Source organism: Egretta garzetta, unplaced genomic scaffold (assembly GCF_000687185.1).
Source record: "Egretta garzetta isolate BGI_Z169 unplaced genomic scaffold, ASM68718v1 scaffold497, whole genome shotgun sequence".
Classification (NCBI taxonomy): Eukaryota; Metazoa; Chordata; class Aves; order Pelecaniformes; family Ardeidae; genus Egretta; species Egretta garzetta.
The window spans coordinates 567,557-594,237 of NW_009260349.1; the positions used below are offsets into that span (position 1 = coordinate 567,557).

General features: G+C 50.4%; 3 protein-coding genes across 3 annotated transcripts in view; 1 reads left to right on the plus strand and 2 right to left on the minus strand.

Moving 5' to 3' along the window:
* ABL1 (ABL proto-oncogene 1, non-receptor tyrosine kinase) overlaps positions 1–15,934 on the plus strand; it is an 84,731-nt gene extending 68,797 nt beyond the window's left edge. The window contains exons 5-11 of the mRNA XM_009642785.2: positions 3,827–3,911; positions 4,275–4,452; positions 6,613–6,797; positions 8,919–9,071; positions 9,620–9,709; positions 10,043–10,207; positions 12,613–15,934. Of these exons, the coding sequence (XP_009641080.1) occupies positions 3,827–3,911; positions 4,275–4,452; positions 6,613–6,797; positions 8,919–9,071; positions 9,620–9,709; positions 10,043–10,207; positions 12,613–14,312 (2,556 nt within the window). The 3' untranslated portion in view covers positions 14,313–15,934. The remainder of the gene's footprint in view (positions 1–3,826; positions 3,912–4,274; positions 4,453–6,612; positions 6,798–8,918; positions 9,072–9,619; positions 9,710–10,042; positions 10,208–12,612) is intronic.
* A 5,839-nt stretch (positions 15,935–21,773) lies between these two features.
* On the minus strand, positions 21,774–22,160 carry LOC104129819 (pyroglutamylated RFamide peptide). The gene has a single exon (XM_009642790.1). It carries the CDS (start codon positions 22,158–22,160, stop codon positions 21,774–21,776), a length of 387 nt encoding a protein of 128 aa, XP_009641085.1.
* A 2,091-nt stretch (positions 22,161–24,251) lies between these two features.
* The window catches only part of FIBCD1 (fibrinogen C domain containing 1), a 16,345-nt gene continuing 13,915 nt past the window's right edge, over positions 24,252–26,681 (minus strand). Inside the window, exons 6-7 of the mRNA XM_035898238.1 lie at positions 25,143–25,285; positions 24,252–24,401 (exon numbers count right to left, since the gene is read on the minus strand). Coding sequence (XP_035754131.1) covers positions 24,252–24,401; positions 25,143–25,285 — 293 coding nt within the window. The remainder of the gene's footprint in view (positions 24,402–25,142; positions 25,286–26,681) is intronic.

Below are 26,681 nucleotides of genomic sequence, written 5' to 3' on the forward strand. Positions count from 1 at the left end.
TAGTCTGGGTCGGTGACGACCCACCCTTTCTGTGCTGTAGGCTTGGAATAGAGTGTTTCTGAAAGAACTTAATCCTATTATGGTTTTACGTGATACCTAAAACGCTTGTAACTAAAGAAAGGAGGACGATAACAGTGTAATTTTCACTTTAGAACAGATGAAACCTTAGAAATGTAAATAGTGCCATGATGTCTCACATTCAGGGTGTGGCAAAGGTGAGCTGTTCATGGATCAACACACTAACACAAGCTGGTGTATTAAGGAAAATTGTGGATTGTGAATCAGGCAACATAAAATTCAAAGGCTGTGCTTCGGGGAGGATTTACATGTTTTGATTTTCTGTCTCATGTGGCATCTTTCCCAAAATACAAGCTCCCTGTGTACCTGGAAGTCTTAAGCAATTGTTCACAGCTGCTTCTTATGAAAAGATACAAGAGGAGGAAAAGTGTATTCAAGCTAAAATATATTAAAATTCCTAAGTGTTTTTAATGAGGAACTGGATAATCAGTTCTGTTTCTGGCTCTGCTCCCTGATTTCTGTGTCTTGGTTTCCTTGTCTCTTGAAATGCAAATAATGCTCTGAGTTCATAAGGTCATTGTTTAATTCATTTATGTTTATAAAAATGTCTTGAGATCTTCTGGCAGCATCCACACACATTGCATTTGATTGCTTAATAAGAGTTTATGCTAACTTGACACCATGTTCTCCTTCCTCCAATGGGGATGTGGTTTGGTCTCGCAGAAACAAACAGAACAGGGTTTTTGGTTTGTTTCTTTTTGGTTTTTGCAATGGAAATTTTGAAGTGCAGAGAACTGTGTAGATGCCTTAGTGTCAGGGGAAGAACGTTTCCTTGATTTGAGGACAATATTTCTTCCTTACGCTTTGAGCAGTGGCTACCTCGGTATTTCTGGGTTGCTATGGTTGCGGAAAGTATTTTCATTTTGGCCTTTTTTTGTACTCTGGAGATTCCTGTTGCTGCTTCCCAGCGGAGGAGAGTCCAAGTGCCTGCTTGCACAGGGAGCGAGTGACACCTAGTGTTATCCCTACTCGGATCCTGGGGACCGCAGGGCTTACTCGGGAGCATTGCAATGCAGCTGGGAGCTGGGATGTGAGCAGGTTGTGAAAGTTTATAGTTTATAGTGAAAAGGAGAGACCAGTTATTTCCTGGCACGTTGTTTGCTGTAACATCTCCTTTCCTGCTTCTGGTTGCAGTGTGAGGATGCCCGACATCTTCAGACTTCTCATTTTGCTCCAAACTGGGGGTTTTGCTTTCATTCTCTTCTCTCTAAAACCCATCAACAAAGGCAAATTGTGTGCTATCCCATAAAATCTATTTGTGCGTAAGGAGAAACCTTAATACAGACCACGGATGTTTCAAATATATCAAATAAATATTTAATGAAACATGACTAAAAGCGGTTCATAATGTAGTATGGAGCAGCACGTTCCACTGGGGAATGTAAGAATAACCAAGAGGAGAGTTAAGAAACACTCCAACCTGCAATTATGCACACTAAAACCATCCTTAAAAGCAAATTTGTGATCTACCTTCCTTAAATCCATCAGTCTGCTGCCTGACAGGTGGGATTATAGCTTTCTTCAAAGTTTTGGGAAACATTTTAAAATCACATTTATATCCCAGTTCTGCTGGGGAAAACAAGCCCTCCGCAGCTTCTGCACCAACGCTCAAATGACTCACTTTATTTTCCTCTGAGAGAGTATTTTTCAAAACTTTATATGGCTCTTCTTGTTCCTTCCCTGTTTACTCCAGATATCTCTATGAGAAGGATAAAGGGGAGGGAAAACTAGGAGGGAAAAAAAGAATTGTTCCAACTTCTTTTTGAACAGCAATGCTTACAAACATCCATTTGTTGTTTGGTTTTCTATCAAGCGTCTAAACGTAGCTCATAGCTGGCACCAAACACTCGATCACGCAAGAAGGCAATCAAAGCAGCACACCCTGTTCCTCAGCTGCATTTAGCTGGGAAGTGCCAGACAATGTTTTGGTGCTTAGATGTTTCCCATTAAAATATATCGTTGGAAGCTCAGCGAGTCGCACAGGACACGTCGGTGTTTATAAGGGTCTGTTATCATAACATGACACACTCTGAATTTGTGGTTTTACACCTGATGTTGGTGGAAAGGGGCACGAGGTAGGCAGTGGCTGCAGGAACTGGGAGTGGTGCTTCGTGACCTGCGTAGCGTTGGAGCCTGCTGTGGCTGTGGCCAAAGCTTGTTCCCCATGAGGGCCATTTAATGGCTGAAGTGTTGTGAGCTGGTCAGCTCAGCACATTTCTTACTGCACACCTCGAGCCTGCATCCATTAGGACTGCCTCTTCTTTTTTTTTTTTTTTTTTCCCCTTTTTTTAAATTTTTTTTTTTCCCAGCAGAGAAGCCTGTGTTTTAAATTAGGCAACATGCAACACTGCTGTACCTTAATGCCATGTCATGGTCCTCTGCTCTGCTAGGAAAATATTGTGCAGCCAGAACTGTTTTATTTCTTCCATGGTTTTGTACAGTGGAAGATGGAAGCTGGTTAAGCTTGGTCCTTTGCGTGAGATCAGATTTTCAGAGAAATCATTGTTACCGTAGTTCTCTGTATGCGTCCTTCCTATTAATTTGGTCACTGAGAGGTAAGAGATTTAAAACAGTGGAACAGCTATGCCAAGGAGCAACCTTTCAGAGTTTGTATAGCGTGCGTAAGATAAATGCGTATGTAGGGTAATTTTGTAACCTGGATTATTAACCCAGTTTCCTTTGCCAAAGAAAGCAGTTTAAGGTTCTGCTCACAAGGACCTTGGGGCTATTAGTTTTGACAGAGTGTGTTCAGCAAATCACAGCTGCCAATCAAGCTAATTGGCAACGAATAGTAAATGATTGAATGAAAGTGTTTGAAAAAGGTTCTCATTGCTAACTGCAAAGCAGAGAGCTGGCTGGATCTTACAGCAGCAGCCCGCTGTTATCATTCTCACCAGCAGCAGTAAATCCTTTCCAATCCTTCCTTAAAACACTTCATCCATGTAGCCTGTCAACATTAATCCACCAATGAAAAAAAATATGGATATAGAAAGAAACGTTGCTTTAGGAATAGATCTGTATTTTTGCACCACTATGAAATGACCTTTCAGCCATTTGGGGCATATTTGCTTCAGAAAATATGTCTTTTGAGCAAGATTGTATCTTCCTCGGTTTTGTGTTGTGCCAAGCAACTTTATGGCGTTCAGCAAATAGGTAGTGACACGTCTGCCCGGAACAGTTACGTCATGGGTCAGGATCTAAATGCCAGAAATGAAATCTGTGAAACCTCGGGCTTTCAATTATGGAGTGGCTGCCATCGGCCATGCCTCCCTGTCTGAAAGGGGGGGATTTCTTGCTCCTACCCAGCGAAACTGGGGGCCCGCATTTCAGCAGCTTCTCAAGCATTTGATTATGGCATGTCCTTCCTTTTATGTTCATTCTTGTTTCGTTTCTTTTCAGTACTTTTTATTTCATGTTATCTTTTTTTTCTGTTAGGAACAAGCACATTTTTCCTTTTCAACTCCTGAGTGGTCCTGTGAGAGGTTCTTCACAAAAGGGATATGGATTTTCTTGCCCCAAAAAGCTCCGTTAGAATAAGAATGATAAAAATATATATATTTTTTAAATCCTACAAAAAAACCCAACGCTTCTAACTCCCTGGCATTGTGATGTGGCTACAGGGAAAAAATTACCTTGAAAGAACTGTGACTTATGTTGTCACTTTGCAGTTCTTTTTGTGTCCTCATACAAAAATCTGTTCCTCCTTTGTGCACGCTGTCCTCACCAAAGCTTTACCATTGTTCTGCAGGAGGATACCATGGAGGTGGAAGAGTTCTTGAAAGAAGCTGCAGTAATGAAGGAGATCAAGCATCCGAACTTGGTGCAATTATTAGGTAAGTGATAAATACCAAGCAGAGGGATTTGAACTAAACCCTTGTGCAGTGATATGGATGTTAAGGAGCAGATAAGCTGCTTACCATACCAAGGCTTTAAATACAGACACTTATTGTCTGGCAAAATTCACAATTTGTACCACTAATACATGATTTTTAATGATCTCTTCTCCCTAATGTTTAAGTTGCCAGAGCTTGAAGCAGGAAATTAAAACCCTCTATTAACCAGTTCCAGGCAGAACTCATTCTTTCTGTGAGCCCCATATTTCTACCTTCTGGAGGTAGAAATTGCCCTAGAGGACAAAACCTGAAGATCCACTGGTATTCTCAAACATTCACTGTAAACCCTGTGTCGGTCCCTAGGGGTGTGCACACGGGAGCCTCCTTTCTACATCATTACGGAGTTCATGACATATGGGAATCTGTTGGATTATCTGCGGGAGTGTAACCGGCAGGAGGTGAATGCTGTGGTGCTGCTGTACATGGCAACTCAGATCTCCTCAGCCATGGAGTACCTGGAGAAGAAAAACTTCATTCACAGGTAGGAAGGACAGTGAGCACCCCTGAATCTCGAGCACAAAACACCCCTTGGTTTATTTTCTTGCCTTTCAGGTTATCAGGGCATTGACTCAGATGCAGTTGGTGTCCTATATTTAACACACTAGTGTGTGGTATTCTGATACAGTACATTAACCTGTCTATAGGATGGTCTCCTAATTGTTTTTCTCTCAGTGTTTTTCTCTTACCTTTGAAGTAGATGCAGGTGAAAGACATACCAGTGCTTCTATATTTTGGACAAGGGCCTTAAATGTAAATGCTTCCCCAAGTAACGGGCTCTTAATGGACCGGATAAGCTACTGCTCTTCCTTGCTTCTAACAGCCATTAAAAACTGCTGCAGCTGTTGCTGCTGGATGCGTGCAGGTGCTCACAGCAAAGCCACCCTCTTATCCCATGTTCTTTCTTGTTTGCTTCACCTTTTTTTCTGTCCTCTGTAGGGATTGTTTCCCGCTATTGTCTGGATTGCGTATTCACTTTAATAAGCATCTCAGCAGTCTTAAAAGTCTCAGAGACTCTGACCTTTAAGTGTGCTGCAATTATGGCTAGAGCTTTGCATTCTTCATCTGTAGAAATGGCCTCCTAGCAATATAATGACACATCCTGCGCGAAGGTTTGAGAGTTGCTGAGCTTTATACAAGATGCTCTCTGTGCCATAGCGTGACCTTTCCTGCCCAATTAACTGGAATATGAAATTAGCACATGTTTTTTCATAGAGACAAATATGAAGATCGTGTGTAAAGTTCTAGGTGTTCCTCTAAGTCATGCATTGCCTTTGCTGCCTGAAAGGCCTGTTTAAATGCTTCTGTCAGTCAATAAAGTGAACGGTGATGCTGCAAATTAAAATTTCCAGCTTTGATTTGCTCTGTTGAAAGTATCTCATCCCTTCAACCTGTAGGAAGTGAACTTTAAAAACTGCTTTGTGTGAATCCCATTTGTCTGCTCTCCCGTTCATTTAATTTCCTCTTATTTCTGATGACCCATTTATCTAAAATAAATAGTAGCGTTTTTCCTTATCAGCCACCCCCATACCCACCTACCCAATTATTTTAAGAGTGTTGTCACAATTCACATCCATGGATTCAAATGTTGCGCTGTGACCTCATTTAATGAATCAGGAAGGAGGAGGAATTTGATTATGAAGAGGAGCTTTTATTTAGACACACATTGTAGTAATCGGAATTGATAAGAAGGTATATTCAAAAACACTGTGAAAATTTAATGGGCATCTAGTAAGACGTACTTTTTTTTTTAATTTATTCTGATTGAGCGGACAAGCAAAAGAAACAGCAGTGTCTGCCTCCTATCTAAAGATCTCACTCGAGCTTTCTGGTAGAATCAATTTTTAGTTCAATGTGACATAATCTGGAAGAGTGTCTTTAACGAAACCTAATATTAGGAGAAATACACTTCTGTGCTTTACATTTTTATGCTCATGAAGGGCGCTAACAGCACGTACGAGCCAGGGAAATGGGAAATGTGACATGCACATCTCTCACCTGCCAGGGTGGAGGCAGGTGAAAAAACATGAAGGAAAAGCTTAATTTGCTTATTGCCCGGTCCTTTAAAAATGTAAGCACTGATAGCAGAGGCTACAACAGGTTTGAGAAGGCCAAAACACGGTATGAAAAAGTTGTGTTTTAAAATGTGATACAGTTGGGAGGAAGAAGAGCATAGCTGGGAGCTAAGCTTGGTGCTTGAGCAAGGACTGGAAAAGGAGTTCTGGAGAGTGACTGGTGTTGGCTGGGGTGACCGAAGTGCTAGAGAGGTGGGCAAGAAGTGAGGCATTGAGACTTCGTTTATTCAGTGCTCATCCTCAGCTATTGATAACTTGAGCACTGACATTTCTTTAAATTATTTTTATCCTGAGGGTGGCAGCTTTTATTGAAAGTGAGGGGGCTTCTTGAAGCTTTCACTTCAAATTAAAAAAAAAAAAAAAGTTTGGATGACAGTCTTAGAAAGCCGGAACGGAAAATAACTTTCCCTCTTACATGTATGTGTATAACTACATAATTTCTGTGTAATACTCTGATCAAAATAATCACACGCAGGCCCAGGTTTCTTTGGGAACAGCAGGTTTCCTTGCTATTGCTAAAAGTGAGATGGTAAGGACTTCTCATTGCCTATTTTTGTTCTCGTTTTTAGGGACCTTGCTGCCAGAAACTGCCTTGTAGGGGAGAACCACTTGGTGAAGGTGGCAGACTTTGGCCTGAGCAGGCTAATGACAGGCGACACATACACTGCCCACGCTGGAGCAAAATTCCCCATCAAGTGGACTGCACCAGAAAGCCTGGCCTACAACAAGTTCTCCATTAAATCTGACGTCTGGGGTAAGAATTTGCATGTACGAATTAATGCAGATTATAGTCGTCTTTTCCAGGGCTGTGAAATGAGGACATGGTGAAACATTTCGGGAGGGAGCACATTCCCTGGTTTGAGCCATATTGTTCTATGAGCTTGTCAGAGTGCAGGAGCTAATCTCTGCTAAGGCAGTCTTTGAGTGGAGCACTGAGGATGCCGACCTGACTTTATGGGTTTGAATCATTGGCGAGTATGAAAATAGGGGACACTGTAGTGTTTATAGACATGTATGAAATGGGGCTGGAGGTCACCGACACTACTGCCTTCATAGAGATTTGGCACGGGACTGTGAAGTGATCTGTTGTTATATAGCCAGGAACTTTCTAATTACTTCAAGGAGGAAAGTGAGAATCTGGTTCATTTTATGTTTTAAAAAAAAAAAAAAAAATTATGAATTTATCTGTCTAGTGATAGCTCCAAGCTCGTCTTTCTGCATTTTAAAAGAATAATCTTTGGAATGAGATGAGGGAAAATTTGATGACAAATGGTTATTGAAAAGCCCTGAGGTGCTGGTGATAAGAGTAGGCTTTGCTAAATGGAGCTACATTCTATCAAATCTGACCTCAGAAAATCTCATTGTACTTTTTATCAGCCTTTCTTTGGGTTTTATATCTCTGCCATAGCTGTTGGTCAAATTGTCAAAAGTGCCCAGTGACACGAGATAGAAGTTTGTGGGACGTGGTCCCAAAGGCACTTGGAAAATGTTATCCTGAGCATCTTCTCTATATAAGACAACAGATAGTAGTCAAGCAGGGATGAAGTTTTCTGGAGTTTTGGGGAAACTGCAGAGAAAGGCGTTATTTTGAAGACACTTTTAGGTAGATGGCTGATGCAAAATGTTTTATAGACAGGGGAGGAAAACCCAAAACAGCCTCCCAAGGAGTATGTGATTGCTGACCAAGGTGTTTCTTCTGCTTTGGACTTGCACGGGATGGTGGTGGCTGCTGCCAGGTATCTGCCACAGTCAAGGATGTTGCTGTACCGCTGTGGTGGCTGCAGGATCCCTGTTGCATTTAAATAGTAGAGTACTGGGGGAGGAAAGATCCAAAAGGAGTATTGGGTGTCTTTAATTAGGGTTAACGTAACCTTGTGTAGTGAGAGTCGTGGCAGTGGACTTGGGGATCTGATTAGAGCAAGCCGGCCGTCCCCAGAGGCCACGGCTGCTGCTGGGCATGCCAGAGTTTAGACGCTTTCACCTCACTGCCTCAAGACAGCAATCAAAGAAAATTGTGCACAGAAATGTCTAAAGTAAATTGCCCTTGGTGGTGTTACCATGTAATGTGATGTGATTCCCTTACTTATGCAGAATTGTAATCGCTTTCTCTTCAGGTTAAGAACAGAATAGGGTGACTGAACTAATTACATGCAGGTTGTTGAACTGGTGTTGAGCCTATTCTGTGTGCCCGACTCCTGGGTTAGCTGCCTGACCCTGCTGCTGACCTGCATCCCCATCGACTTCGGGGACTTGAATGCCTCGCCTGTTCCAAGACCTTTTTTTTGTGCTCTCCCTTTTCCTGTTCTGCTTTCCCTGGGACCAAAATGTCTCGCCCTCACCCTGTCTTGTTGGTAGCAACTGCTGAAACTTCCTTCTCACCGCTGCCTCCCAGGTTTCCCCTCTAGACCATGCTGCAGCTAAACAAGGGCACCCCAAAAACACTGAGCTATTAAAATGTGCGAGTCCTCTAGGGAGAGGCTGCAGATGAGAGGAGCTGTCAAACTGAGGGAGAGACTGCAGTGCAGCAGTGAAACGGTTTCAGCTAATCCACTGTGAAGTCTCTTAATTGTGCCTTTAATAGGACTTGAAGGATCTCAAGGCGTTCAGGTTTGAGACAACTGATACATTGAAAATTAGTCTAATTCTACCCTGTCATATCGCAGGACACTTGTCTGTGCTGACGAAGAGGCTTGTTACGCTTCTTTAACGTTTAAGCTGCTGCTGAGCATGGGATCTGAGCCACCCAGAGCTGGTTTAAGTGTGCAGCACTGTTCAGTGACCACTCCCACTAAACATCCTCTCAAATTTAAGATGAAAATAAAGCTTATTTGGTTTGTGTTGATTTGTTTTGTTTTGTTTTTTCCCTCCACTGCAGCCTTTGGTGTTCTGCTGTGGGAAATTGCGACCTATGGCATGTCCCCTTACCCTGGGATTGACCTGTCTCAAGTCTATGAGCTGTTGGAGAAAGACTACCGTATGGAGCGCCCCGAAGGCTGTCCTGAGAAAGTTTATGAGCTCATGAGAGCATGTAAGTGTTCCTCAGCCCTGCAAATGCTGCTTTTTAGCTCTGCAGAGGTGCAGTAAAAGTGGTAGGATCTGGCCACATACAGCGAGGCATGAGCAACCCCCTGCCAGTTCCAGTGAAGGTGCAATGCTGTATAGAAGCGTTTGGTTAAAACTGCTTTCCCCAGAGGATGAGCATGCTATGAAACTAGCCATTCTCTACTGGGAGCACATAGGCCGGGGGGAGAGATTTGTTGTTCAGCTCAGTGTTTTCTTTGTCTCCTTTTTCCTGACAATTTAAAGAAAAGCTTGTGCTCTAAGGAGCTTCATTAGGCTTCTTAAGGGACTGGCTGTTACTTTTCCACTGTGGCCTTTTGGTACGTGTCTTAGTGTGATACATTTTTTTCCAGCATTACTTTGGTTCAGTGGTGGTTGCAGATACTCAGCACCCTTCAAATGAGGCTTCCATGTCATTATTTTATCTCACCCATTTTATCAAAAAGGAACTGCGACTGCTAGCTGCTCCTGGCGTCTAAAGCTGGAGGGAAGTTTTGAGTGGTGTTGTTTTTGCAGGCTGGCAGTGGAGCCCTTCTGACAGACCCTCCTTTGCTGAGATCCATCAGGCCTTTGAAACGATGTTTCAGGAATCCAGCATATCGGATGGTAGGTTTGGGTCCCTCTGGGAATGGCAATTCCAGGGATGGGAAAAGGGCCAACTGCATCCCTAATTCTGCACGTTTTGCATAGGCTGCTTTGCAGTGAAGCTCAGTCCTAGGTTAGACTGCCTGGTGTAAACAGCGTAGAAAGCAAAGGTGCGTTTACATGCGGGCTTTTTCTGTGCATGGGCACGCATCTGATTTTAAAGGGCCAAATGGCTGAACAGCTTCAAGGAACCTCTACTCTGTGTTGTTTGCTTTTCTTTTGCACTATTAAGTATGAACAGCACAATAGCTTTATCTTCTGTTGATTGTAGTGATTTTCTTCTGTGCATTGCAGAGGTGGAGAAGGAACTGGGAAAGAAGGGCATGAGGAGTGTAGTAAGCAATTTCCTCCAGGCCCCAGAGTTACCAACCAAAACACGAACATCAAGGAGAGCTGCTGAAAGCAAAGATGCCAACGAGGGCTTGGAGACTACCCATGCTCGAGGCCAGGGAGAATGCGGTAGGTTTTAATTAAAGTCATTATTCCTTCAGGAAATACAGAGGAAAACAAAATACATGTCCGGCTCCAGGTCTTCACCTAGGAAAAGCTGTGTCTAATAACAGGTGCCATCCCTCTGTACCAGTATTGTGTTTCTGGGTGACAGGCTGCTGCGTTTGCTTTGCTGGGTTCAGAACTCTTTTTATTATTTTTTGCAAAGGTAAGTTGTTAATCTTGGGACCAGATACACACACACAGAGCAGCTGGGACTGTGAATCCTTAACTGGCTGAGGGATTGGCGCTCTACCTGCCGTTGCTTAGAGAAGCCCTAGGAGTTCTTTTAACTTAATGGCTGTTGCCTGCAGCTCCCTGTAGACCAGAGCCTGAGTATGGAGCTCTCTGATCATATCCTCTTCCCATTCCCTGGTAGGAGCTATCAGTGGGATCTCCCAGTGCATCTGAGTGCTGGATAATCTGCTGTGTTCAAACCACTTTACACTACCACACTGCATAATTTAAAGCAGAACGATTGCTTGGGTTTAGCAAGCCCCATAAGGGAGGTTTCGTCACTGTTCATCCTACCAGGTTTGTGCTTGCAGCACTGAAGAGCATTACTCTTGGCAGGTACCAAATACAATTTTAGCAAGGGACGAAGAGGTATTTACAGAATCTTCCATGAAATTAAACTCTCTTTCAATCAGTTTCTTCAAGAATTTACCTTGAATTCTGAGGTAATAAAAGCAGTGGAAAAACATGGAATGTATACAGTAGATTGGTATCTAGTTCGTTTGAAAAAGAATGAGGTAAAACAAAATGCAGTGTTTTTTTCCCAGCTCCTGCTGTGGGTGCCTTCTCTAACGATTCATGTGACTGACCTTTCTTGTGTAATGTCAAATTCACTCAGTAGTACATATTTCAGTAGCAGATGTACGTACATCTAGACAAAAGGGGGAAGAAAAGAGAGGATGTAAAATGTTGGAAAAAGAAAGTATCGGTGACTTAGAAAGGAAGGTTATTTACCATGTATAGGAAATGTAATTGCCTGGTATTACAAGCTTTGAAGTAAAATAACTTCATTTAAATACTTAAGGGCTTTGAGAGATTCAAGTGCAGCAAGAATAATATGATTTTAACATTATGCTGGGAATCATTTCACTCTTTATTGTAAAAGAAAATATTTCGCATTAAAGTTTTATTGCAGTTTCCCTTTCAATTGTCAGTGTTTCCATAGCAAGTCCGGCAGCTGGAAGCTGATCCTCAGCGCAAGCTGCTGGTTTTCTCTGGATCTCCACAGCTCCACTGTGTCTAAACACAGCAAGGCCATGGCCTCCCGAAGTGCTGCAAGAGGAGCTCTTCTGGTTGTCCAGGTCCCCATCACTTGTGTGGGAATGGTTGAACTGCACGTGGTCCTGTGGAAGTGTGCTGTCTTTTCAAAGTACACAACTATTTTTCTTCAGATTCTCTCTCCTCAACCAAAATCCCTTCCTCAACCAAAATCCTACCCGTAGCGTGGTGATCACCAGTACATGACTAAGAAGCATCCTCCTTTTCCCCTATGACTGCTTCATCTCCCTGGTTACTGCCTGCTCGAGCTGTAAATGTATATGCTGCCCCGAAGGCATTCCTCTTTTGAATTAGAATGCCATCCGAGTGCCTGGCCTGGGAATGAGACCCCCTGTCAGTCAAATACAGAGACCTTCAGAACTCTGTATAAATTTATTATAAACCACTATTCATTTTTAAATACCTCTTGTAAGCGGAGAAATGGTCACTCCATCACTTCTTTCTGGAGCAATGCTGCTGAAGGAGGCTGTTACTGCCACCTTCCTCCATCATTGCACGAAGCTGGCCATCTTCATGGTGGGACAACCTGAAGTGTTCACCTATCAAAGGGCATCTCGATTTCTGCTTGTGAAAAAGTTATTTCCATTTCCCACAAAGGATGACATCAGGAAGGAGGTTAGGAGTATCAGAATTAAATGAACAAGGAGACTGGGGATGGAAGAGGGTTACAGAGGAGTCTTATTAATTCAGAGGGTCAGCTATTCAAGAGACAGCAACAGCACAGGGACTAAAGCAAAGGCCTCTTAATATTTATCTTTTTCACAGTGTGAAGTTTAGACAAGTCTCCAGATGTGAGGGCGGGAATCTGAACATAAACATTTTGTGTTTGTATGTTGCTGTTTAAATCGGAAGCCTACAGGGAGAGTTGTTTGGCAGCTGAGTCCTGTAGAGGCCACCTCAGAAATGAATGTATGCAGGATTAGGGATCATGTTCAGTCCAGGCTGTACTTGCCTTGCTCCTGGTCTGATGTTGTCTCTCTTCACAGAATCTGAACCTTTTTGAGGTGCTGCAGTGGTTTGATCCTGGAAGAAAACTGATTATTCTGGCTGTTGCTCAGTAGACTCTCTTCTTTCCCTTGCAGACCCTCTGGATCACGAACCTGCTATTTCTCCCTTGCTCCCACGGAAGGAGAGGGTGGCCCTGGAGAGCAGTTTGAATGAAGATGAGAGGCTGCTTCCGAAAGACAAAAAGCATAACCTCTTCAGTGCCCTTATCAAGAAGAAGAAGAAGACTGCCCCTACCCCTCCGAAACGGAGCAGTTCCTTCAGAGAGATGGATGGCCACTCGGACCGCCGCGTGGGTGGGGAGGAGGAGTGCAGGGATGCTGGCAATGGAGCTTTCATTGCACCCCCCGCAGACACAGCTGACCCCTCCAAGTTTCAGAGCCCAAGCAACGGGGCTGGCGTCACCAACGGGGTTGTCGCTGGGAACTCTGGATTCTTATCTCCCCACTTACGGAAGAAGTCCAGCACGATGAGCAGCAGTCGAGGGGTGGCTGGTGAAGAGGAGAGTAGTTCCAACTCCAGCAAGCGTTTCTTAAGGTCCTGCTCAGCCTCCTGTGTGCCCCATGGAGCAAAAGACACAGAGTGGAAATCTGTGACTCTGCCTCGGGATTTGCAGTCCACAGGGCGACAGTTTGATTCCTCCACTTTTGGGGGACACAAAAGTGAAAAGCCAGCACTGCCTCGGAAGCGGGCAAACGAGGCCAAGACTGACATTGCTGTCAGGGGAACAGTGACCCCTCCTCCACGGCTGCTTAAGAAAAATGAAGAGACCACTGATGACGTGTTCAAAGACGCAGAGTCGAGCCCTGGCTCCAGCCCTCCCACTCTGACACCAAAACTTGGCCGTAGGCAACCTGCTGCCCCTCCTTCTTCCAGCGTGCTCCACAAGGACGATGGAGTCAAATCCAGTGCCTTAGGTACCACTGTGACGATGGACCAAGGTTCTGCTGCCAAGCCCAATCCTGCTGGGTTCGTGGGTGCCAGCAAGGCTTCATCTGAGGAGCCGCGACTGAGGAGGCTCAAGCAGACCTCTGAGTCAGCAGGGAAGGACAAAGGGAAGTTATCGAAGCTGAAACCGGCCCCTCCGCTTCCGCTGTCTTCATCCTCCATTGGCAAGCCTGGGAAGGTTTCTCACAGTCCCAGCCATGAAGCAGCAGCAGATGTGGTGTCTGGGCCCAAATCCAAACAGTTGACTCAGGTTGCAGATGCTGCGAGCAGTGATGCTGTCAAGCCAAACCAGTCAGGGGAAGGTGTGAAAAAGCTGGGGATCCCCTCTGTACCAAAGCCACAGTCCTCTACAAAGCTGCTGATGAGCACAGCAACCCCAGTTGCCTCTTCCTCATCTGTACCTTCTGCCCCAGGCGGGGACCAGCCATCATCTACAGCGTTCATCCCTCTCATATCCACCAGGGTCTCGCTGCGGAAGACCCGGCAGCCCCCAGAGAGGATCGCCAGCGGCACCATCACTAAAGGGGTGGTGTTGGAAAGCACTGAGGCTTTACGGATCGCCATCAGCAAGAACTCTGAACAAATGGCAAGCCACAGTGCTGTCTTGGAGGCTGGCAAGAACCTCTACACCTTCTGCGTGAGCTACGTGGACTCCATTCAGCAGATGAGGAACAAATTTGCCTTTCGGGAGGCCATCAATAAGCTGGAGAATAACCTTCGGGAGCTTCAGATCTGCCCAGCCACAGCTGGCAGTGGTCCTGCAGCCACCCAGGACTTTAGCAAACTTCTCAGTTCGGTGAAAGAAATCAGCGACATTGTTCAGAGGTAGCAGAAGCCAGGTTAGAAAAAAATTTTAAAAAAATCACAAAGGGCCAAAGCCAACTGTGGAGAGAGTAACATGTGTGGACTGACAAAGGACCGGGGCGTTCAGGTTAGGGCTGTGCGAAAGACACAGACTGTGAACGAATGCCCCAGCTCCGAAGGGCAGGGCTGTGTTCAGGAGGCACTTCCAGCCTCTCAACTCAGATTCCCTGTGTTTCATATACTCGTAATCGTCTTATCTGTGGAGTTCTTCTTGCCTTGTGGACTACAAGTCTAAATGCTGATGTCACACCATGCCTTTTTATTAATATTTTATTGTTCTGGACAGACCGTTAAGACTGAAGCCAGACTGATGGACACTGAGATGCCATCCTCCTCAGGAGGGCTTTCTACTGCATTTTTGTCCCCTCCCTCTGCCCCACTGTATGCAAGGATGAGTGTTTGAATAGCAATATACCCACTGCCTTTCTTGGGAGAGGTGCAGCACCTATTCCTGTCCCGAGTCTGACATTTACCTGACATTAATGCAACGGATTTGGCACTTGGGAGGGGAGGGGGGAAAATTGTTAATGTAAGGGTTTTTTTAATGACAGAATGCTACAAGTGATGTTTACCCAAATTTTTCCTATGACTCCGCCTGCTGCCCTTCAGTTCTGTGTTTTCAGCAATTTCTCAATGTTGTTGAGCCCAAATGAATTGCTTGGGTTCAAAATGTTGCAGACAGCACCCGCTAATGTGGTGGCACAGGAGCCTGTTTGTGGATCTCCCTTGGTAACGAAAAAGGACTTGGAGAAGGTCTGAAGAAGGATGTTGCTGTCGCACTCTCGCGATGTCTAACGTTAATGGGGCTGACATTTGGGGTGCAGGGCTGCAGAGCAGGTCTGGGAGTGGTATGTGCTGGTGCTGAGCAAGGCATCGCTCCCTGAAAGACAGGAGGGCCACAGCAAGGGGAGATGCCGCTTAGGATGAGTTCAGAGATACCACTGTGCCTCCAGCAGTTGTTTCAGCTGAGCTTGCGCAGCGCAGATGGGCGAGAACTGCTGTTTCTCTAGTTGAATTTCCAGGCTTTTTTGTTCTGTGAGTGGAGATGGGACCCGGCTTCTGCGCTCCGTTAGAGACCCGTGCTTTGAGGGGCTGTGGTGCCTCCTTTTCCGTGCCAGTGCTAACTCCATGCGAAGAGCTCAAATGCCAGTACTTTGGGGTTAAAACCATCACTACCTTCATGCCGGTGTGGTTCCATCCAGCATCAAACAAGGATCTGTGAAGACTGCAGACACACCTCTTGGGTGCATCTCCCGAGGAGAGTGCCACAAAACGCTGACAGCAGGACTCCTGGGCTTCCTTTCTGAGGTCCTGTGACCTTCCCAACTAATGCAACACGACTGGGAACTAACTGTGACTTGTGACAATAGTGAAAGAACAAGGTTTAGGGCTATTAACAGTGCAATTTAACTCCTCTTAACAGTTCCAAACATGAAAAAAAAAGCATTTTCCATGTCCTGTTCCCCTGTAACTCTCGTGACCCCTCTTGTGTATCTTAAACACTAATTGCCTTCAATTGTATTTTATGCTGTTCTCTTTGGAACTGTTTGTTTGTATATGATCTCTAGTAGTTCACTCGTGTGTGTTCACGCCACTTCTCGCCCTCACAAACAGCCATGACTTACCACATGACAAATGTTCAAAAGAAAAAACACACTTTGCCACAGGCTGCCTTGAAAAATGTAAGGGAAAAAGAAAAAAAAAATCCCACAACCCTTGGACTGTCTCTTTCCTGGAGGTACTGTTTTTACTTTGATAACATATTGTGCCACTATATTATACATTTGTATCTTGTTATTACACACTTTTGTAGACTTGTCTTTTTTACGGTGTGTAAATAGCTCTGTCCTTCATCTCTGTGATACTTAAGGGGGTTGTTTCCCCTTTAATTTGGTCCAGTACAGATTATTTCTGTACACGACTTTCAATTCTTCCTCCTCTCTTTCTCTATTTTTCATTTTTTTGATTTATTTTTTATTCCAGTCTCTCTTGCGTAGTATATTTAAAAATAAATCAATGTTGAGGAAAACCCGTGTTTGTCTGTTACCAAGGCTTTTCAAACCCAGTTACGTCCCTTTAGACTCCGTGTCCGAAAGGAGGGGTTCCTTGTTGGGGCGGTTGACTGGGGCCCTTCGGCGCAGCGGGCTGGTCAGAGCCGGGCAGCAGCACCTTTGCACGTCCTTTTGATTTGGCTCTGAAAAGTCAGGAGAGAAAAAAGATGCACAGAGTAAAGACCTCTGGGTCATCACCTCTTCTGAAGCAAAGACTTCGCTGTTGCCTTCAATGAGCTTTAAGTTCGAGATTGGACTTTAAACTTTCCATCTTGCTAATTGTTTGTATTCTGTAATTCCGCTGCTGCTGTTTTTTCCTCCTCCTCTGCTATGAAACAAGCTGTGAGTTTCTCTCCTCAGACGGTTCTGGCTGTTCCCTCCCCCATTTCTGGGCATCCACCCTTATTTTCTGTTTTCAGACTACCTTTGGCCTTTCCAGCAGATCTTGAGGGAGGGAGGTATCCAGGCACTAAGCAGCCTCTAAAATGACAAATCGCCTTGGTTAGTGACGATGCTAAGGACTGAAGAAGGATGAGAAGGGAACAAGGGCAGATGACAGCGAGTGGTGTGCCTGAGGTCCCACGGTTCCTCAGTAGTGTTTTAGGGTTATAACCCAGTTGGCCCAATTTCTGATCCCCCTGACGAGGGCTGGTGAAATCTCTCAGTCCTGGCAGAGGGAACCGCTCGCTCCTGGGCCACGGGAACGAGGTTCATCAGAACCCTTGGCTTGCTGTGACAGCGACTGCATTGGGCCGCTTCTAAATGAGCCTGAAGAAGTTGAGAAGAGGAGCAGGAGGATGCCGTTGGCAAGTATAAATGCAATTAATGGCCTGCCCTTGGCAAGGCTCGGGCTGCGTTTCGGCAAAGGTGGCCGGTGAATGTGCGCGCAGGGCTACAAGGGGTTCCTGGTGGGTTTGTGACGATGGCCCTAGCAAAGATCAGCGTCCAGGCTGCTCTTTGTATCCATCTCTAGCACAAAGACTTGAGCACAGTGAATAGTCGTGGGCTGAGGGAGGATGAAGTGTAACCTGCCCCTAGATACCATCACGCCTGGTGATCTCCATCTCTACTTGCTTAGGGACCATCCCCTGGTGTCGTGGGAAGGCAGAGGCTGGCTGACCTGGCTGGGGAAAGCCCTGGGATCCGCAGTGTTGGGAGTGAGAGAGAGGGGATTAAAGGCTAAATTTAGCTGAGTACAGTAGGAGTTGATTTAACAGATCGATGCATTTAACAGTTTGATTGCTCCAATTTTCAAGGCTATTGAGCTTGAAAGTGAGAGTGCTCTGGGGGAAAAATAGCTGTGTTTGTGTTTTTGTTTTGGTTTTCATGTCTTTGAAATTACAATGTTCACTCTTTTAAGTTTACCTTTAATGTCATCCTGCCTTTTGTTGAGAAGTTGCTTGTCACAAGATGTAAAAGGTGGTCGGTGTTCTACGCTCACTCCTTTTCTCAAAAAAAAAAATAGGCTGGTTTGGGAGCAGAGCTGGGCCAGCGGCACTCTCAGGTGGGCAGGGGTGCTGCCTGCCGCCGGGGACGAGCGGGGGCCAACTGACAGCCTCTTCCTTGGCTGACATTAATCCTTTCACGATCGAAAAGAGAGGAAAATGTACCTAAGCGCTCTTGTCGCCTCTGGAGAGAGGGTTCCCGGCATCACGCGTGCAAGCTCAAGCGGGCTGGCAGCAGAGCGGGATGGACTCGTGGTCCCGAGGGTGAGCCGCAGCCTGGGTGGGTTGCTGGAAAAAATGCTCCTGGATCAACCTGCTGCTCCGATCAGCCCTGACGCCTTGGCACTGCCATTGGTACCCCTGAAGCTGTGGGTTAGGGACAGCCCTGCAAGTCGTTTGACTGTTCAGGCTGGGCTGAGAACTGTCTGCCCTGGGAGGGGAGTGCTGCTCCGCAGTTTTGCAATGGTAGATCCAGCTCAGCAGAACGTTTCCCCGCAAACCAGGCTACGCTGAAGTGTTTTCCTAGCAATCGCCCCCCTGTTGAAGGTTATATGTTTGCCTAACATCCAGTCTGCTGATCAAGGTCCTACCTGTGCTCCTGAAGCCGCAGCGCTGGGTGACCCAGTTATGATGCGTTTGCCCCTTCATGAGTCCCTTGGACATGATTAAATCAGGTTCTTTCTTTACAGAGGATCCACACGGGTTGCTGAGATTAGCTGCTCCCGTTGTGTGTGTTTGTAGCGCTGCAGGTCTGCTCGGGACGGAGCAAAGATGAGGAGCAGCCCACGGCAATGGAGCAGATAAGCAGAGATGGGGCTGGGGCAAGGACAAGGGCTGTACCCTGGTCAGGGAAGGATAACGGGGCAGTTTATAGAGGGAGTAAGTGTCTGCATCGGTCCTTGCTGGCTGGGTGCATTGGCCATGTGTAGGAGAATCCAATGCCTATTTGATGCCATCCCTTTGCGGGCTGGCTTGCACGGCAGGCGGCGGTGCCGGTGCTCCAGGCAAGTTGTCCTGCCTTGCCTACGCTCCCCTCTGCCACCGGTGTGGCCATGCCACGATGAATCCGGCTCCTTACGGTTCAGTGTGCGGGTGGATTCCGAGCTCTCCGGCTCTCAAAGGTGTTGGGGGTCTGGGTGTCCCCCTGGGAGCTGCCCCACACAGGGACCTGGGAGGGGAGGAAGTGGGAGGGGGCATAGGTTCCCATGGGAGCTGGACAGGAGACACCATGTCCAGCATGCAGGGATGGGCTTTCCAGCCTCCTGGGGGTTGCTCCTGATGTGTTCCCCACTCCTTCCTCCCGGACAGCACCCCCAGACTCCAGGCAGTTACTTCCCATTCACTTTTACCCCCTCCTCCCCGCCAGCCTCAATCACCAAGGAGCCACAACGAAGAGCCTGGGGAGCTGCCTTTTCCCAAGTGCATCAGCCATCCTAACGCGTGCTGAGGGGCGCTCCGGGGGTGCTGCAGCCCCTCGCCTGCCCCACGTCGCAGCCTGCGGGGCAGCCTCTTTCCTCCCGGCAGGTGAGAAGGTGATGGCGTTGCCCCCCCTGGCACGGAGCTGCCATCCAGGAGCCCCCCGGGCATATGGGCTGAGCCCGCTCCCACCCGCCAGGTAAGCGCTGTGGGAAGCTCTGGCTTTTACTTCTAAATAAGTTATACAGAGGGTGGTTGTGCTTCAATCAAAGCCTCGCTGTAGGTGGGGTTTTATCACACTGGTCTGACCCCGTTCCGCTCCTGGACCTGAGAGCAGGAGCCCAGGCGGCCCCCTGGGCCCAGCACCGCTCAGCAGGTTTCCTTTCCTTTCCCTTCCCGCAGCAGACGGTGCCACTTTTCCCTGCAACGATCCATCACGGCAAAGCCAGGGATTTACTGGCCCTCACTAGTCCAGCGTTGCTCCAAAACTCTTTCGCCTTCCTCCCTCCCATCCCTCCCCCCAACTCCAGCGCAGGGTAAAATTGATCAGTGCATATTTATTGATGGTTTTGAACACTCAAAAGAAAGGGGGAAAAAAAAAAGAGATGTTGCCATAGAAACATCGATAAAGCTCCCGTCTCTGCTGTGTGATGTGAGCACTGCGCCTGCGTCCCCCGAACCGGCGGCCTTTGGTGGGGTGGGAGTCGAGAGGGACCAGAGGTGGGTTTGGGGGTGCCCAGGGTGGGGGTACTGCATGGGCTCAGCCACCCCGAGCGCCACCGGGTTTGTTGGGCTCGCTGTGGTCCCCGTGGTGCGAGATGGGTACCGCGGCAGAGATGCAGGGGAAGGAAAATGCCCTTCCTCTTCTTCGCTCTCGCAGCTGGCATCATCCTCGTGTGAGGGCCAAATCCTGGCACCATCTGCATCCCTGCAAATCTGGAGTCCGTCCCGTTCTGCACCCGTGGGGCTGTGACCCACGTGTAGCTCCCCGGAGGATCCTGTTCTTGCACCTCCATTGCTCCCCCCTAGACCTGGCCGCCCCACGGCTGGGGGCTGACACGCTGCTCCTGCTGCGAGAACAGCTCGTGCTGGCCCCAGCAGCACTGCATTAAGTGGTCTGTCTGCTTGATGGATATTACAATGCACCTCTTGGAGCTTGATTTTTTTTTTTTTCTTAAACCCCCCCCTCCCCTCCCCAACCAAGTCCTGCCACGGTCTTTGATTTTGAGGGTGCAATTTAGCACTTGCAAATAATTGCCCTGCTTCATTTTTGTGCCTGCAATGAAGTATTAGCAGTCGTTAGGTGTCTAACTTGCCGTTAGTGCCTGCAAGCCAGGTAGTTAGACCTCTGATTACTAATATCTCTGCCTGCAGTGGCAGGCACAAAAGCAAACGTCGTCGTTGCGTTGGCAGAGCTAAATCTGCCCAGAGGAGGAGAAGGCAGTGGCTGAAGAGTGGGGCTTGTCCTCCGCAGCCGTGGCTGTGCTGGCTTTTGGGGCTCGCCATTCCCCAAGCTGCACCATTGGCGGCAGAGGCGACTGGAGAGCAGGAGGACACTGAGCACCCGTTGGTGGCCCCGGGTAGGTGCAAGGGTCCTTGTTTCAGCCCCTCTGCACCCAAGTTTCTGCACAGGCTACAGCTGGAATAGGTGGCGATGGCGCCAGGAGGGGGTCGGGAAGGGCCAGCTTTCAGGCAGGTGCTGGGGTGATGTGGCAAGGACACCGAAGGTCGGTCATCACCATCTCACCCTTGCAAGGACTCTGGTGGCACCTGAGGACAGGTCTGGGGGTCAGGATGTGAGCAGGGTGGTGGGACTGCAGCAGGACTGGTGGTGCCAGGGCAGGTTTCCATGCTCATGCCAGGGATTTCTAAGGACAAGATTTTCTCAAAACCTGCTGCTCTGGCCTGGTTTGCATGCAGCAAGCTGGCTCTTATAAGTGGCATCTTGACACTAAGCAGAATTTGCTGCCCGAGGGACTTTTCTGTAATAGGCAGGAGAGCAGCAGCTTTGCGACTCCACGGATTGCTCTGAGGGACCTGCTCCTGCCTGACAGCCCTGCCCTGGATGGCAGCTACAGGCAGTCCCCAGGGGACTGGCACCACCAGGATGATCCCGCTGTAGCCCTTCAGCCCACCTACCTCCAGCCTTGACGCCTGGCCCTGCCAGCTCTGCCTGTCCCGGGCTGGCATCCCTGCTCTCTGCCTGCACCGCGGTGCCGGAGACCTGGCACAGGGCACTTGCACCATGCCCCAGCAAAGGCCGCCTGTACTGGGGAAGGGATGCAGTGGCTTCTTTTTAAGGCACCCTCCTCTTCTTCCATTGCACTGGCTGGGAATGGGGATGCGAGATCTGTGGCAGAGCTGGAAGTGGAGCAAACACGATGTCCCCCCTCCCCAAGGCAATCCCAGCAGCAAAACCCCCCAATACCCTTTTGTCCGAGCAAACCTAGGTGAGATGGACAGGAAGGATGGGACAGGGTGACCCACAGGAGGCAAGGGGTCGAGTCCAGGCCCTCATCTCCCGAAGCGGAAGGTGAAGCCCCCTTTTTTCCTGTTGTAGCCGTTGAGCTCTTCGGCCAGGTTCCCCAGTGTGCCGCTGCGCTTCTCCCCTCCCACCGGCCGCAGCTCAGAGCCCCCCCGCCTGCCCAGCCGCTGCCCGCTGCCCTCCTTGCTGTAGCCCCGCAGGTCCCGGGTGATGCCCAGCAGCGTGCTCAGCTCCTCGCTGCATCTCCGCTTGGCTCCGGCCCTCCAGCAGGCACCCAAGTCCTCAGCCGCCGCTTGCCAGCTGGGCTTGAGCAGGATCCCTTCCCCGGGGGCTCCCAGCTCCTGCCGCTCGCTGGGAGGGAAGCAGGCCCCCAGGCCCAGGAGGAAGAGGCAGGACAGCGAGTAGGGTGCTCTCATCTAGGAGAAGCAGAGGAAGGGAAAGGCGCGTCGGTAAAGTGCGGAGCATCCTTGGGCAGTGGCTAAAGCAGCAGCAAGGATGCGTGGCTGCAGAAGGGCTGCCCTCAGCTGGCACACGCTCCCATCCCTGCTGCAGCACCCACAAACCAGCCCTGCCACCCCTACAGCCTGCGAGAAACCCCCCCAGCACCCACCACCCCGGCACCCAGCCGCAGCCAGGGTGCTGGGGGGGTCTGAGCTCCCTCTGCCTTTCCCCTGCCTCCTTCAGACCTGCTCCCCTTCATCTTTAGCCTCTCTGCTCACAAATTACAGCCTTGCAGCTGCTCCCCTCATCTGCAGCCAAGAGCTGGGCTCTGCTCGGATGGGGGTGGCTGAGTGGGCTATTAGCCGGGCAGGCTGATGGGCTCCGGAGCTGAGAGGCACTGCGGGGAGGACTTAAGTGCATTCACCTGAGCCGGCCTTATCTTCCCATCACGCAGGTCCTACCTGCGGTGCCTGGCTAATGCGAGTGCGGAGGAAGGTGCTCGCCATCCCTCTGCTTTATGGGGTTTGGGGGTGCCCCGCCGGCAGCAGGGCAGAGCGGGAGGGAGCGTGGTCCTGGGCCGCGTGCGGCAATGCCGCAGGCACCCGGGTGACCTTGAGCGCAAGCAGGGCTGCTCTGCCTCCCCTTCCTCTTCCCACAAAGGCTCAGAAAGGGGAAATGGATTTTTTTTTTATTATCTTTTTTTTTTTTTCTGCAGTTTTTGCCTTAAAAGTCACTGCTGGTGATGGGGGCCAGGGTGTCTACCCTGTGCTTGCAGGGTGGGGGGCTGCTGTGGGTGGTCCTCGCTCCTGTGCCAGACTCAGCTGAGCCCAAGCCCCTGCCTGCCCTCCCCAGTACCCCCCCACCCATGGGCTCTGCTTTGGGGTGCTCCCTGCCTCCTTTGCACCTCGCCGCTGTTCTGTACTCTTCCCTTCCGCACCCAGTTGCCCGTCATGCAGCCAAATTGCTGGGTGCAGCCGGAGCGGGGAGCACATTCCCAGCACCCGCAATCAGTGCCACTGAGTCCCACGCTGGGGGTGCTGGTGGGGGCCCTGCCCGCTGCCCCTCGCTGCCCCCCACCAGCCTTTGCCTCCTCGCTGCCTGTGCTGCCTGTCAAGGCAGGGGTGCAAAGCAGGCACGCGGGGGAAGACAGACAGACAGACAGACGGATGGCCACCAGCGACTCACCTCTCCGCCTCGAGTTGGTGCCCCAGCTGCCGCCTGCCCTGGCCCCGCTCCGTGCTGCCCTGTGCCCAGACTGAGCTGGCCAGCCTGCTTCACCCACCGTTAAATACCCGCTGGCGCTAATTGCCATGTCACCCCTCGAGTGCGTGGCCGCACAGAGCAGAGGCTGGGATCCCGGCGGGGAGGGGGCTGGCCAAGCTGCCACAATGGGAGCGCGGCACCGCTGCTGATTAACGCGCCTCCTTCGTTTGCTGCCTCATTTGGAGGAGAGGCTGGGTGCAGGCTGGAGCTGGCCTTGAGTCACTGCAGCTGGCGGGGATGCTGGCGGGAGGGAGGGTCTGCTCTGGGGGCACGAGTGTCCCCCACCCCCTTGGCTTGTGCATGTTGTATGTGGCTGTTGGGGGTCCCAGATGTATGTGCAAGTGTGGGGGGTGCACAGGCACTGGCAGAGACCCCTGCACCCCCAAACCTGCTCAGGGACTGGCCCTGCATGCACAAGCCCCAGTGCTTCTCCCATCCTTGGCCAGTGCATGCAGCTGCTGGTGCTAAAGCCTGGTCCCCACTGCCTGGCACTCAGCTGTCCCCTCCCAGGTCTGTCCTGGCCTGGGACAGAGCAGGCTCAGGGGAAGGGGCCAGGGGCATCGCTGGGCGCTCTGCCCATCAGCGCAGGCAGGGGGGAGTGGGGCCCCTCGGCACCGAGACCTCCCACCCCCTGTCTCGTCCCCAGGGGACGTCCGCAGAGTTGGGCTGCAGCCCCTGGAGCCCTGGGAAGCCTCCGCTGCCCCGTCCCTGCCCCGCCGGGTCTCCCCAGCCCTCCTCGGGAGTTTTGCAGAGTGGTTTGGGCAGGCCAAGCCTGCCATGGGCCGGTTCCCGGGGATGCAGTGTCATGAGCCCGGCATGGGGAAGGAGCCGTCGCCTGCGGCATGGTGGGAGCTGCGGCAGTCCAGCGCCGCTCCCTTTGCCGTCACTAGGGCAGGTTCCTCTGGAGATGTCCCCACGCCACGGCCGCCGACACGCCAGCTAACGATGAGTTCCTTTTTTATTAAGGAGTTTAGAAAGTCCACATGTACAGCGTTGGACACCACTCACACACGACCTAGACTTCACGGCACAGCTACACACCACGACCCGGCCCAGGGCTTCACCGGGAAGGTACGTGGCCAGGTCCCAGACCCCCCCGCTGCCCCCAGCCACCCCTCTCCAGGGAGGTGTCACCGCAGATGGGTTTAGCCTAATCCAGGGCTGCGGAGCGACGCGTGCACTCTTGGGAATAATCCTGGGAAATCCTGCATCTCAGCGTGGATTAAATACCTCTCGTGCAATTCAAAACAAAGTCATTAGGGAGTCCTGGGTGACACGGGCAGTTACACAAGGGCGTGCTACCAACAAACTGCACGTACGGTCTCCCCTCTCCGGCACGGAGAAGCACCCGTGGGGGGGTCCGGGGAGGGGACAAGCCTTCCTGCCCAGGGCACGTGGCTCCATGTGCCTTCTTGTCCTAAAGGCGAGTGCTAGAAACCCCAGCTACAGCTAATCTACTGAAATAAATGAATGAAAAGACGGGCATTGCGCTCCCTGCCTGCGCGGGACCCGGTCTGGTGGGGTGCAGGAAGCCCCTCGGGAGTTGCCAGGGGCTCCTGCTCTTGTGCTGGCCGGGAAATGTCACCACCGAGCTTCCCCAAATCCCATCGCTGGAGAAACCCAGCCTGGCCGGCTGCTCTGGGCAGGGGTGGAGAGGGGAAGAGCTGGTGCCTGCACTTGGAGCTTGTCCTCACCCGAGGAGCATCTCTGGCAGAGGGGAAAGCTGTGGTGATCCCAAATGTGTTGTTTGTCCCTGCTCCCCCAGAAGGACACACAGACAGGGACTGGCCTGGCAGGCGAAAGGGCTCGTCCAGCACAGGGTCCGAGGTGGGGAAGTCTTAAAAAAAGGAGAAGCACACAGGGAAGTACAAATCTGCCTCAGCCAGGAAGATGAGCCTTTGATCTCCCTGTGCCTTAAGCCCCGCTGGAAACGGGGACGGCGGGAGCTTTCCTCCCCTCCTCGGGCAGCCGGTCCGTCTGACTCGTTCTTGGCGCCAGAGCCCGGTGCGGGAGCTCTGTTCCCCGTTGCTGCTGTAGCACAGGCAGAAAATCATGTAAAGGGTGGCGAGGTTCTGGCTGTCCCCCTCCCTGTTCCTACGCAGCTCGCTCAGGCTTGGGTTTATTTTTTTTTTTTTTGACAAAATCCCCCATTTGAGTCCTTCCAAGGAGCCAGGGGGAGAAGCCAGCCCCACACCCCGTGGCAGCTCTTCCTCGGGTCGGCCGGCGCGAGGCATCACCTGCCACATGGTTATCAGGGCCCTGCAGATGCTAAGCCCCACTTGGGGCTTCTTTTTGCAAAACCTTAATGGGATTTGAAGAAATGAAAGGCTTTGATTATCTGCAGGTGCCGAGCCAGAGCGTGGCTCATCCTGGGTGAAAATGAATGCGGGTCCCCGGGCCGGGAGCGAGCGGAGGTGGCTTGCGCAGGGGCACGTGGGCACGCTGTCCAAAGTCAAGGGTTTCGGGAAAGGTCACAGCTTGCGGATGGTGAAAATCCGATGTGAGTCTGAGTGGGTCTGGTTGGGAGGGAGGAGCTGCGAAATGCAGGCAGAGCTGTGCTGCAAGCCAGCCTTCCTCGCCGCCTCCTCCTTGCCACGCTCCCATTTCCCCAGCACCACCAAAACAGCTCCGTGCCATGCTCCGTTCTGGGTGTGCATTCTTGCAGCACTGTGCCAGCGTGCTCTGGGGTGTCCTGACCCACCAGCAGGCCCCAGGAGCCAGGGCGGGGACGATGGGGACGAAGGAGTTTGTGGTTGTTCCTTTTCCAGCCGTGTTGCTCTTGCAGAGGGAGAGGCGAGCATTCTGCAGCCCGAGGAAGGAATCGCTGCCGTGGCCAGGCATCTACATGGGCTGCAACCCAGCCAAGCCGTCCCCGTCCCCAGTAGCACCATGGGGTGAGCCAGAACTGTGGAGCAGCAGCCTCGTACCAGTCCCGGGGGCTCTTGCAGGGCTCGGGGCTCCCCACGGTGAGTGTCCCCCAGTCCCTCACCAGCTTGGCCAGGCTACTGCCAGGTGTCTGTGCTCTAGAGGGGAGATGAGAGGAGGTGCCCAGCCTGCCTGGGCTGCTGCATCCCTCCCTCCCTCCCTCCCTCCAGGCAGCCTCTTCCCCTCCTTGCCAGGCACCTCTGGGCATCAGTCCCCAAATCCCCACATCGCACTGCCCTCTCTGCCACAGCCATAAGCTCCGGCTATGGGCCATGCTCTGGCTGGGAGACCCCTTTTGGCCGCAGGGG

Excerpts from the sequence above, each read along its gene's own strand:
- LOC104129819 (XM_009642790.1), bottom strand. The coding sequence starts at position 22,160 with ATGAGAGCACCCTACTCGCTGTCCTGCCTCTTCCTCCTGGGCCTGGGG.